This window comes from Atta colombica, unplaced genomic scaffold, assembly GCF_001594045.1.
Source record: "Atta colombica isolate Treedump-2 unplaced genomic scaffold, Acol1.0 scaffold166, whole genome shotgun sequence".
NCBI classification, from domain to species: domain Eukaryota; kingdom Metazoa; phylum Arthropoda; class Insecta; order Hymenoptera; family Formicidae; genus Atta; species Atta colombica.
Genome location: NW_017259257.1, coordinates 261,070 through 274,943, shown reverse-complemented (window position 1 = coordinate 274,943; position 13,874 = coordinate 261,070). Strand labels below are relative to the sequence as shown.

At 45.7% G+C, this 13,874-nt stretch overlaps 1 protein-coding gene across 1 annotated transcript in view; it reads left to right on the top strand.

Moving 5' to 3' along the window:
• The first annotated feature begins 1,656 nt into the window (after positions 1 to 1,656).
• LOC108686172 overlaps positions 1,657 to 13,874 on the top strand; it is an 18,375-nt gene continuing 6,157 nt past the window's right edge. Inside the window, exons 1-2 of the mRNA XM_018191310.1 lie at positions 1,657 to 1,746; positions 2,612 to 2,819. Coding sequence (XP_018046799.1) covers positions 1,657 to 1,746; positions 2,612 to 2,819 — 298 coding nt within the window. The remainder of the gene's footprint in view (positions 1,747 to 2,611; positions 2,820 to 13,874) is intronic.

Below are 13,874 nucleotides of genomic sequence, written 5' to 3'. Positions count from 1 at the left end.
GATCAAATAGCACTGAATAGCGCGTTAACAAAACGAATCACGATCAAGCTGAAAATTGGAGCATAATAACTCGAACGCGATTGATCGTTTGTGAACGCGATTAACTGTCCACGAGCTCTCTCATCGAGCAAGCATCGGTTCGACGAAGAGAACATTGACCTTCGCCGTGGTCGTCCATGGGGCGGTAGAGAAATACACGGATGGAAATACGCGAGAAGCCATTCAACGAGGGACCGAGATTCACGGCTGAATCGGCCGCAAATTGCGGCGAAAAAGGCGAGAGTTGGCCGTGTAACTTTCTTCCTGCTTCTGGTCGAGAGGTTGGCTCCGCGATTTTTGTTTTCATTTGATTACTCTCAAGCCGCGAGCCCTTCGCTCCACCCTTCTAGCCATCTAGAGGGTGCAAAGCGGGTAGCAATGACGGCGGTTACTGAACGAAATATGGGTGAGGGAGGGAGGAAGGGTTGTGAAACAGGGGCCGTTTCGCGGAACTTTCGCGAAATAACTTTGCGGAGAGCGATGAGCTCTCTCCACCGTGAGAGATTCCCGTTATTTTCTCGAGGTGAGAATCGATAGGGCCACCTACATACGCCGGACGTGTGGCAGCGGCGGTGGTGATGGTCGTCGACACGCTCCGGGTTGGGTTAGGTTAGGTTAAGCCCGAGCGCTTAGCCCGATAGCACCAGCGGACCGGCTGTGATGCGCTAGGTGTTTACATCGCAGAAGGCCACCACACAACGGGCGAGCGCTTAGATGCCATGACCTAGGACGAAAAAGGAAGCTAGGAGAGATCGTTTCTCACCGTCCGCCCCTCCCCGTGCCTCCCTCGCCACTATTGCCTCTCGCTCGTTTCCTCATCAACGTCGAGGGATTACTTTCTCATTTAGATTTTATCTCGCGTCTACCCACTGCCGCCCTCATCGCCACCCGTCGCCCTGACGCGATCTTCTGCTTCTCTTTCAGCTTGTCTCTTATGTTCGCCTCCGACGACCATTTCTCGATTCCTTCTCTTGGCCAAGCTCCTTTGTTTTTACTAATTACCCAGGACGTCAACCATCGCCCTCTTCCCACAACTCCCTCTGTCTATCTCTTTCTACCCATTCGCCATCACGATTTCTCCGCCGATCATTAGGCGACTAGCCAAGAGGGTGTCCAACGAATCGCCGTCCCTCCGATGAGAGGACGTTCTCGATCCTCTCTCGGGCCTTCATCCCCGCTTACGGATGGATGAATCGATTTCCTTGACGAGGCAAGCGTTTAAATTAAATCAACAGTTTTCTCATTTTATTATACTTGAATGAAATCGATCCGAATTGCAATATTCATTGTATTATAAGCGTAATTAAATGATTTCTATTAAATCCAAACCTTTTATTTTTCTTGATGTCGCGAAAAACTTATCAAAACAATCCGCGCGAGAAAGGCGATACGTCGACAAATCAAAAATCTGGCCTGTACAATGTCCAAGGGTCGTGCTCGACAATCATGGTTGATGCCGCGCTGTCTGCAGCTGCCGCGGCAAAAAATGAACCGCGATTGTTTTATCGCCCCTCGGGCCACCCGATGGTCAACCGGTCTTTCTCCTCTCATTATTATGATTACCCGATAGGCGATGGGTTGGGTACGACGAGAGGCGGGTAAAGGGATGAAAAAAACATGGATTCATCCCCTTGTCCGGAGTCAGCCAGTCCTATCAACCTACCTGGGCCTTCCGTCGGCCCTTGTCCTTCTTTGTACCCCGATGAGGTACGTAGCATACGCGTCGACGATAGAGGCGACGAAATCCAATTTTTCTCTTTTATCGACCCTCCTCAGGCATACCCCTGTCTCGAAAGAGAAGTAGCCCATGCGATGCGCCACATGCTGTCGTTGGCCGTTCGCGTATATGCAAATTTTGACGCATTGTGTCTGCGAGAGCTGCCCTTTACTCACCCCCTCTCACCGCATTGTCCACAAAAGATCCAGGTCAAACTTTCATCCGGTTAGGAATTTTTATTTTTCGATCAAGCGAAACGACAAAGCGGGTTACCCTCGTAACGAAGAAAGGGGGATGGAACGTGAGGTAAGAAACGGTACGCGACCGGTGCACCTTTCATGGCGCGTAACGGTCGATCGTAGTGTCGCCCTAAGACAATCGATACAATTACGAGGAACCGCCGGAGACGTACGTAGGGAGACGAAAGGATCGTCAGTGAGATCCCTCTTTTTCAACCGCGGCCACCCTTCCTTCCCGCGGTTTCCTCCCTTTGAGATGTGTCCTTGGGGAAGGAGCGTTTGTCGCAGTTGATGCTTTAGAAATGAAAAAAAAATGAGAGTTTCGAGAAAACTCTCTGACGATAGTTTGGAATTCGATGCCAGTTACAAGTCTTTTTAGTCTCTACAATTTTATTATTTTATATATTTTTTTCATTTACGAATTTCTTATCATTATATTTTTATATTTTATTACTATGCGGTCCGCGTATTAAAATGTTGACATGTAATTCAGTTGATAAAATCGGAAAATACGATTTTCCATTTTACGTTATTGAATATTTTGTTTATGGATGCAAAAGTTTTGCCAGCTGAAAATACAATCATGGCGAGAGCAAATTGAAAACGTCGGCTTCAGCCCTCGGAACAGATCGATCTCGAGTCCTTGCATCATATGCAACGAAATCATACCTCGACGCGTAGTCTGCAGGTCGTAATAAGATCCAGCCTCTCTATCGACGAAAGGCTCGCGCTAGGGAATGCCGCTGGAGAATTTCCAGAGGCGAGGCACGCCGACCTGGGGGCGGCCGAACAACCCCCGTGGAAGCGCGATGGAGCGAGCTGCGGTCAGTGCTAGGATTCGAAATACGATGGTGTACGTACCCGGTTACGTCGCGTACGCAATGCCGCTGTGTTAACCTTATTGTCACGGTGGTACCGAAGCATGTAAAGCCGCACGGACGCCTCCAAATTGTTATTGCATGCGAGAGACGAAGACGGAGTAAACCGATCGACATGCCAGGAAGGTTGGGCTTCTCCAAAGATTAAAAGTCGCCCTTTCGAAATATCCAAATAATTTATTTAACAGAAATTTTTGTCTTAAGATTATTCAAAATAAATCATTAATGTTCCACAAATATTTTCTAACAGTTAAAAGAAATTATTATATTAATCAAGTTTCTAATAAATATTAAATGTCTTAAACATAACTTTCCGTTATTGAAAAAGTTCAATTATATATTTGAGACTATTCAAAATCTTGCAAAAAAAAAAAGGAAAAATAAATGCTTCGTGACACTTTTTATAATGCTCTTGTCGTCTATCTCCCTGTTGTAAAGTACTATGGGGTGTACTGTGGTCAGTGCCACGATTCGAAATACACGATGAACGTGAACTCCATTCTGGCGTGTACGCAACAACGGCATGCTAACCTTACTGTCACGGCAGGGCCAAAGGGATGTAAAGCCACGATAACGCCTCCAAATCGTTATTGGGTAGCGACAGAGAAGCCACCCCTCATCGTTTATCAGCCGTTCTATGTCCCCTAGAATGGAGTGTTGGAGATACTGTGAAGACTGCTACTTTAACTATCGTTAAATCGCGTAAAATCTATAATTGAATATTCGAGCACGGTCGTTAAGTTGTTCCTTATGGGATACTATCGTTGGTTCTTTTTTGCGAAGTACCTACTTATAACGCATCGGTAGATGCAAATTAAATAGCCTCGAAAATATACGTATTGAAAATATCGATCTAACGAATGCCCAACTTGATACTGACTACTCGGTTAACTCGCGTCTAAACTTGAGAAGACGTCTTCCCCTTTAATAATAAGAAGTTTCTACAATGGATTATCGTCAGCCTACTACGGATATTTATCACGAGTAATTATCAAGAATTCAGATTGTTTCTAGAGTTAAAAAATAACTTTAATTAGCAATAAAACAATGGAGATTAATCCGTCTCTATAACGAACCTTGCAAAATTTATAAAGTTTCGTTATATCTTTGAGAGAAACCCTTTCTAGCCTCACATTAACGTGATAAATAGAGAGAGAGAGAGAGAGAGAGAGAGAGAGAGAGAGAGAGAGAAGGGGATCGAAACAAAAATTAGGCGCTAGTTTTCGCGCCTTTTCCGCAACTAAATTATCCAAATCGCATTCGCACCCTCTGTCGAGGTGGGACGTGTCAACGTGATCGTTTTCGTAGCGGTCGACGCCGCTGGCCATGAAAACTTATCCGGATTTGAGAGAGGAGCGGCGTTGGCCAGTTACCGTCATTACAAACGGTCTGTACGACGTACATGGCGTCATCCACCTGACGCCTCGGTGCGCCTAGCCGCGCAGCGCCGCGCGCGCGCCGGACTGGGCACGGCCGCGCGCAGAGCGCAGAGCGCACAAACGCACACAAGTAATATGGAGCGCAGCGCATCCTACACAGCGCACATCGCCCTGCTGGGCGCGGGCGGGGTGGTGTGAGGAAGACAGCGAAAGAGGAAGGCGCGCGTCCGAGTAACCGAGCGAATGCCGATTCGTGGTCCGAGCGGACGGAAAGAGAAAGCGAGACGAAACATGGCCGTGCGAGAGAACGTGAAAGAGAGGAGAGAGAGGAGAGAGAGAGAGAGAGAGAGAGAGAGAGAGAGAGAGAGAGAGAGAGAGAGGGAGAATGAGAGAGAGAACAAACGGGAGCGGGTGGATGGACGGACGGACGAACGGACGGACGGATGGACGGACGTGCGGACGAATGTGCGAGAGCGCGAACGGTGGCGGCAGAGAACCGGTGAGGGAGCGAGATGGAGCGCGGGTGGAGGGCCAGCGCGCGTCCGAGAGAGGGTTGGTGGCTCGCTTCGGCACGGTTTAGGCGGCGGGCGGCGTGTGGTGCAATAGAGGCGGCGAGGAGGTGAGGTGGGGGTGCCCGGCACGGGGCCACGGCGCAGTTGCTACTCAGACACGGGGATGCTCGCAATGCCTCTATCAAAGGTTACCGAAATCCTACGGAAATATCCGTGTAAACGCGGCGGGCCGTGCCGTGACGATTTGTCGGAAACGCGTGCCGCGATAGCGGAGGTGCTCGTACGCGAGAAACCGGAGAATCACGCGAAAGATCTCGCGCCGCGTGTACGGGAAAGGAGGGACCGGGAACGGTTTGGGGGGCGGCTTCTCACGGGGCTTCTCTCGAGGAGGCGATACATTCCGGACATACGTTACACGTACTTGAAAACGTAAGGAACGATCCACAAAAGGGAGAAAGAGAGAAAGAAGATAGACGAAAGAAAAGGCGCTAAGGAAGAAGGAGGTGGAAAAGCAAGACCGGACTCCGAAGAGTCCTTTCTACTCTAAGATCGCCACCCCGCGACGTGCCAGCAGACACTGCCGACTCGCGAGGAGCACGTGGGGGAGAAAAGTCCGGGAAAGCACGAGGATGGAGAGAGCGCGACGAGATAGAAAGAGGGAGAGGGAGAAAGGATGTGAGACAGGGAGCTTACGAAGGTGCGAGAAGGATGGAGCCAGCGTCCCGACGCGTCTTACCACGACGCGCAAGGAGCGACGCCGCGCGCCTCTCTAGAAGGGGAAAGAGAGAAGGTGGAGGGGGCGGGCGAGGACGTCGCGGCGGGGGTGGCAAAGACGCTCATTCGTTCCTCGAGTCACGTGGCCCCCTTCTTATACCAAAGGTTTTTCCTTTTGTCACGCGGGAGATTCGAATGGTCTTAGACTGACGCCAATGTGGACTCGAGGGATGCCTCGAGGGTGGGTACGACTATCGATGATGCCAGATCCGTGGGGTAATATGCATGAATGAAGTTTCTTTTTATTTTATCGCATTTTTATTTCAATATCTTAGATGATATCTGACTTAGAATTTCATTTCAACTAGTAACACAAGGGATGACACTGAGCAACCCTTTGAAAAGAATTATAGAAGGATTCCAATTTTTAAATTTCCTTTTTTTCAAATTACTTTTATAAATTTAATTTTTATTCACTTTTTTTACTTTTTACTTTTTGTATATGGATATTTAACTCAGAATTAATAATTAAATTACTTTGAATCAAATTACTCTCGCGATTTATTCAACAACTTGAACTCTGCCATAATCGATATGTACTCTATAATCGCTCGTATATTTCTCGGTCCCTCTTCGCAAACGTATCATGAAATTCGAAATTCCGACTACCGTAATCGTATATCGCTTTACCGAAAAGAATAAATACAAAAAAAAACGTTACAACAATCGAGACGATCGGTGGATCCATTCGCGGAGAATCACCGCGAATAGGACCCACCGTCGATCGCAAAGTCATCCCGCGGATCGATCGTAACGAGGACATACGGGGGAATCCGGCGCCCCCTTTTCTTTTCTGTTTCAGACGCGTCGCACTGTGTTGTTATGTGTGTTGTCATAATTATTTCATTGAAAAATTAATTTCGCCGTTTCCGAAACACTCACCGATTTCTGTCTGTGAAACACAACGTCTGAACAACTCCTCTTAAGTTTTGCCGAAAGGACTTAAATAATTTAGAGAAGCTAAAACACACTTTCGAGCGATCCTGATTTCGAAATTACGACGATTACAAAGACGACGATTAAGAAGAAAAAGGAGAAAATACAGAAAATCAAGAAAAATACGCAAAAAAGCACCAAAAAAAGAGAAGAAACGAAATTGAAATAAAAGCATTGCCTTAAAGAAGAAGAGTATACCTACACTGTCGAAGGAACAAACGAGAGACACAGGGGGGAAAAGAAACAAAAAGATAACACTTTAGACGCCTACAAAGTAAATTGTAAAGATATGACTAAAGTATATTTTTAACAAGTTTTGAGAAACTTTAGATTTTAAACGTAAATTTAAAAGCGAAAAATGAAAAAAAACGATAAAATTCTTAATAACTAAAAATGTGATCTAAAAGTCGTTGCTACCAAGAGAAGCCTTATGTCCTTGTTTCAGTTAGTTCGGTTCCAAACGTAAGTACCCAAGTAACTAATTGGATATCGATCTTTGCATGCCTATATAGTTTTTTATTGTACGTGCGATCTTCGTTCCGAAATCGCCGCTTGAGAGGAAGGGTCGCCATGTCCGTGCTCCTGAAAGGAGCGGGAGAATCCCCCTGAAGCGTCAGTCGCGATACGAGAGAGAATGGCTGCGTCAGCAGAGAAAGCAGCTTTGCAACTTGTAAAATTCTTTAACATGATTGTTTATACATTTAGATTCAGAATAAGGAAGATCAGTTATATTAAAGAATTTTACAAAAGTTGCAATGCTATTCGCTCTACTGAACGCAGCCAATGAGGGTGTCGACCTCCGGAACGAAGATGTCGTATCGTTTAGCGGAAGTTCATATACGAAACGATAAATTTTCCAGTGAATGAAATTTTTCAGACACATAAATCTATATCGTGCAAATAACATTATGTCCAAAGGCAACTGTTTTACAAGTTACTCTGTAATGACAGCCCTCGCGCGCGCGCGGCACCACCTAACAACGGCCACTATAAAACTTAACCGGCGTAATGCATACTTTCGCGCGTATCTCTGCTTGCCTACTATTGCTCGCTTCGCTCTCTCTCACTCTATCTCTCTCAGAACGACCACGGCTTATTACGGTAAAACAGTTAAATACGAAAGTGTCCGTAATAATAGCGACTACCGTAATAACTACTGTTAGCCGATAGACAATCGTTATGTATATTATCATTATAATTTACAGTTTATTAAGTAGTCTGCAATGACTTGATAATCAATCTATAACAGAACGAATCTCAAACATGTCGAAACAAATTTCTCGTGGAGATAGAAAGTATAATATATGTCGAATTCTTTTCTCATGAGGTTTTTACTATTTCGATTTTCTGTATGAATAAGTTTTCGTTTGGTTTTGATTTTCTATCATACCTCTATCGTTAAAATAATAACGAATTTCTGATAAATTTAAAAATACAACAAAGATGTACAAAAGATTATCGTTATATTTGCTATTAACTGTATACGATTCTGATCGTATATTCATGAAAACGTAGCAAATTATTTTCCATGCAAAGTTCTCTTTGTCCGATTAATCATTTCACGATGTCGAGCAGGGCTTTCCGCTCTGTTCGCAAAAAAAAAAAAAAAAAAATGGGAAAAAAATATCAAAAAAGGGGCGAGACCTGCGAAACAAAGAGCGCGCGGTACGCGGAATCATTCTATTTCCCGAGTTCGATGACGCACCCCCGGGTCTGGTGCCAGGCCCGGGAGCTCCACCGATGATCAAGGGTGATGCGGGAGAAAGAGGGACGAGGGTGGGCTCGGCAAGCGGCGGTGGAGCTTCGATTTCAAATTTCCTATTTCCCGACGAGTTGGCCTGTGTTGAAAACGTAGCATGCAACGTAGCAACGCACACGCGAGAGAACGAGAGAGAATTGCATATACTCTCGACACAAATCCTGGGGGGAGAAGAAAATGACGGTGGAACGCGGCGGCGACGGCCGGGGGCGGCGGTAGCGGCGGCGCCACGGCAACCCCGCTTTCGCCGAGTATTTTTTCGATGATTTTCGAGCTCGCGTATGTGTATCGTACATGCATGCGTTCCTCCACGCGTACACATATAAACGGTCCTATCACCCCCTTCGACTGGGTCGTCGATGGTTGGCGTTGTTGCGCCGGGGATGCCATCGGAGGAAGAGCGGTAACGACGAAGGGGAAGGGGGGAGGGGAGGGGAGTAGTCGGCGGCGGAAAGGCGTTAGGGTGCCCCTGGGTGGAAAGAGGAGGTGGTGCAACGGTGTCGGTGGTTGCATGAACCGGTTGATAGATAGAGAGAGCGAGGGAGAGCGGTGGTAGCGTGCGAACGGAGATAGAACGGTTGTGAGATACGGTCGAGGGAACCGGGGGCAGCGGTGGGCCTGCATGCACTTTTTTTTCCGCACCCCGCGTATTGATCCCGGAGTCATTCAAAATGGCGGCCGGGGCCGAGTCAGCCAATGACTGCCTGAATCGATGACTGCAGCGAGCCACCCCCGGACCGGCCAATGGGAGGCCAATGGGAGGCCGTCGCACGCCGTTCTCTGCGGGAACTACCACCCCGATATACGAGACACAGGCCTCCCACGTTGTGTATTCTGGTACACACAGACACACATACACACATACAGATATGTACCTTCGTATGCGTGTCGTGTAGCTGTTCGGTCCGCCGGGTAGAGCTCGTCGATGACCCGGGCGACGTCAATGATTTCCGCGGAAAATTTTCCCCCCCAAAAATGGCAAAACTCGCCGTTCGCTCCACCGGCCGGGTATCCCGGACCAGAGCTCACAGTCGCTTTGATTAACGATCTTCCTATGTATATATTTCGCCCTCCCCCTGCCCATCCCCTTCGTACTTTACGGCAAATATACGAGGTAGAAAGTACTGACTGCGCAGGCAAAAATATTCGCGATCATCGACCGGCGTCTGCCATCTTTCATGACTCTCATCATTGCCCGGAATTGCCCGCGACGGGCTTTGCTGCAAAATAAACGAGATTTGTTCGCTATGTTTATAATCCTGAATTATTCGTTCGTTCTAAATCATTAAAAAGGAAATTAATTGTATCATCGATGTTGCAAAATTTCTAACCGCGCTATGCTTCGTCTTCGTATTTTCATCGTCATCTTTATATCCGCGTACAGCGCCTAATGAATTATTTCGTTCTTTCTTCGCCGTCAATTTAAACGATTAAAAAGGATTTGCAAATATTTAAAGACTACTCGTTCTTCTGAAGACATTTCACGTCATCGCGTATATAGTCGCAATTTGACAATCAGCGCTTTTAAAAATTAAATTTAATATGATTACAACTTCCTCGTAGATACTTTCACGAGAAATATGGATATTTCTAACAAGTTACGTTCTCTTTAAAGCGTTGAAATTTTACATTTATTCGTAAGAATGGAACGCAATATATTTTTCCGATAACACACAAGGCGCATCAGTTTTTTTCCGGTTCGACGGTCGCTATGCCATCCAAAGTCACGATGCTATCTTCGTCACCTTGATCCTGGATCCGCTTATCTTATCTCTCATGGTTCGCATAAAGTCTCAGAAAATACGAGAACGACAGATACATCGGTGATACTCGCGCGAATCGATTACTAAATCGCAATCTCGTTGGATGTTTAGGAATCGGAGCCGAGATCGCAAGACACCGCAGACCGGTGATTAAAATTTCAGACCCAAATCGATCGATCACGTCTGATCATGGAATTCGTTACCACACTTTGCGCATAGCGCGGGACAAAGAGAATGTCGAAACTGCGCGAGGCACGAGGCACACGATTGCATCACGAGTCGCAGTGTGCGGCGAGCTGCATTACGTATGTGTGTGCATATGTACTTAGATTGGCTCCTATTGACACAGCCGCAGACGACAGTGGTGGTACAGTCGGGAAAAATAGATGCGACGCGTTTCGCGGGCTCCGTGTCCATGCCGTTTCGAGGATGCTCGTGTACGCACGCTGCACGATGCACGCACATACGCAAGGCCTTTGATCTAACGACGCGCATTTGACATCCTGAATTATCCAGAATCAGCGGATATCGATTATCGACGGATCGGTTGTCTAAACAGCAAAGCATACATCGCGTTGCGTATACACGCGGACTCGACCAAATCTACAATTCGTCCTTTTTAAGCGCTTTTGTCCTTTTCGCGCGGGGTAAATTATTCCCCCAACCACGACGCGGTCCGAAATAATTTGATTCATTACGCGCGTTTGCCGCGTTTGGTTATATTTAATGCGACGATGTAGACTCGCGCATGCACGCACCGCTCGTCCCGACGAGCGTTCTCTCATATTTAATGTAAATCAAATTTAGAACCGGAACAAAGTACACCGGTCAGCGGCGAGCCGATTCTACACGTTTGCTCGATTACTGTTAATTAGCCAACCGTCCAAATGGATCTAAAAAATTCACGAGTTGTCTCGCTGTTGCCGTCCAGTTTTCCGGATCACTGACTTTCCGCGCGATGGGTTTAGGTACCATTGACGACTTCATCTTCGTTTTTGACATACCGCAAATTGGAGAAACGTCGATATCTGAATAATCCGCGTGACTTTCCACGAGGCAACAAATTTTATTAAAACTACGTTAAATAAATAATATTTGAAGTAGTACGAAATTTTACGAGACGTTAAATGTTGAGCTCGTCACGAAGCGAAGCGTTCATTCATCGAGAAACACGTCATCTCGTCGACGATAAGGGGAGAAAGAATGACCGATTCACTTTCTGACGCAGCTGTACTAAGTGCACGACGGAATGGGTTTTTCTAGCGCGGGCAGTTTTTCTATTAAGCTTCATTTGTTTCTTTCATTGCGTAATGCGCCGGACGCGTCGCTCATTTCATCCTACAGCCGACCGGCTACTCCTACCGTTAGAATTCTTAATCCGGGCCGTCAGTTTCGATGGCTCGCGTGCTGCACGTTCCTCCGATTCGACGATTCGACGAAAATCGCGACTGTCGCGACGATCCTAATCTCATTTCCCGACGAATAAAGTAGTGTGCCCCGCGTATTACGGCGTGTCCGCCACAGTAATATGATAACGCGCATGAAGGTGGTCGTGGATTGATATAACCGATGTAACGGAACTCGGTGAGTTCAATTGTTCGACGCTGCAACTACGAGGATATATCTTGGCCGTCCGATTCACGCTCACAACGCTCGTGAACATCATTTGTCCTTATTGTATAATAATAAGAATGTATTACTTATTGTATAATAATTTGAATAATAAGAATGAAATGATTCTTAAATCATGTAAAGGTGGAAAAACAGATTCTTGCATAAGTCTTAACGCATAAGAAATAAAAAAATCAATCAATCAGAATATTTTATTTCATGAAAAGAAAAGAAATGAAGGATGATTGCTTCATTTTATTATGTATTGTGCGTTAAACAAAACTCTGTGTTTTCGTCTTAAGCGTGAATCGGATCGTAATTCTTAATTCGTATATCTCACATTTCCGTTGTCATGCAACAACAAACAGAGATGTTTCTTGCACTTTACAAATTTTGAATTTGAACTCTCTCTGGAACTACACCGGTTTATTGCTCGGTGATATCTCATTATTTATTTCGTACAAATTTTAAGCGATTTTTTTTCAAAGAATATAAAAATCTTAAAAAATATTTAAAAGCTCTACAAATTTTTTTTATTTTTTATAGTTTATTTTTAGATATCCTTCGCAAAATTAACTATTTAAGTTTTTATTTCGATAATACATCATTCGATTCTTTGTACAAGTGAGTGTATTATGTGATCGCACATCTGCTCGCATTTACCATTGTCGCTTCACTGTAATCGATATTCTACCAGAGTTAGCACAGACAAAAACCTTAGGACGATTCACCCTTTTCTCCACTCGTTCGTTTCCTCGTTCCTTATTCCGCCGCCAGACGTCACCTCGCCACGGGGTGGTTATTCTCAGGGGTTGAGACGGGGCTACTTCACACGAGCAGCAAACGAATGCGAAAAGACCGTCCGAACAAATTATTGTGCTAGAAATCTTTTTACGTGACAGACGCGTTAAAGGAATATGAAAATTGAAAACGGATATTTAATCGGGTCGTATTAATCGGTCGTGTCAAATAACTATCCGTTTTTCAATAAAATTCTTAACACGTCGAATATTATATATTGGCACATTGCTATCATTTTTACATTTATTTTCTATTCACAAGAGAGCATTTTAAAAGTTTGATTAATAAAATTTCATCATTAATTGAAATAGAAATAATGATCTCGTCATTCCCATTGTGGACCTAAAAATTCGGAAGAGACATGCAATATGAAGTAACAAATAATCTGGCGGCGCAAATATTTCACTACCTCACGACCACCTTCGTCAACACATTTCTACGCACTCCCCCGCCATTCGCGATGAAGAAGGCGGACAATCCAAAGTAGGTAGAATCAGGCCGAGAAGACAAATGTCTTCCTACGCAAAGGCGTATACGTCCTATCGGGGTAGTCGATCGGCTCGATTCGCAGAGCGCGGAGCCGGGCAACTGGCCGTCAGAGTTACAAGTGCACGTGCAACAATTCGTACGCAGCAAGTATCCGTCTGTACGTCCGTTCTTGAAGTCCAGCTGCCGATCGGGATCAAGGGGGAATCGGGATCGGGATTGAGATCTAAAACGCCACGTACATGACGCACGTATGTTCGTACATACGTTACGTACGCACGCACGTACGTAACTCACGTACAGTACAGTAACTCGTAACGGCATACACCCCACACATCTAAGTGTGCGCGTATGTGTACCTGACAATCCGCCCACCCCCATAACCGAGCGCGGAGGCTCGATTCTCACCTGTTTTTATCCTCACGTATGCCGGCCGCTTCATTTGTAATTTAAAGTGAGTCTCGATTGCCCAATGCGCTCTACGTACTTATTTTCGGAGCTCCGGAGGAGCACACTCGCGCGTAGCGGACGTACGAACGAGTCCCTCCTCTCCCCGCGAACCCACGATTCTCTAACCGAGCCGAAATTCTGACCACGACGGCAGCCTGCCGCGAACGGAAGTTCGATCGCGATCGCGCCCGAGTTCGTGTCGGAGACCCTCGTGTCGGAAGTGCGTTACTTTCGTCCTGTTCCTACTTTCCGCCCCGGTTCAGCGTCCGATAAACTGAATATTTTTGCGTTTGAGTTTCGCAAAATTCGCACAATTCGTAAATGTCTATAAGTAATCTCTCTATTTATTACGAAATTGTATTGAGATAATGAAATTTTATCTAATAAATCCTTTTTTCGTTACATTGTCTGAAGAACTGAAAAGAATTACTTTACTTCTCTTTTTATGACTTATAAAATTGTATTTGAAAAGGTTCTCAACCGAAAGACATAGCTTAAGACATAAAGTAAAATTAAACTAAATTAACGAG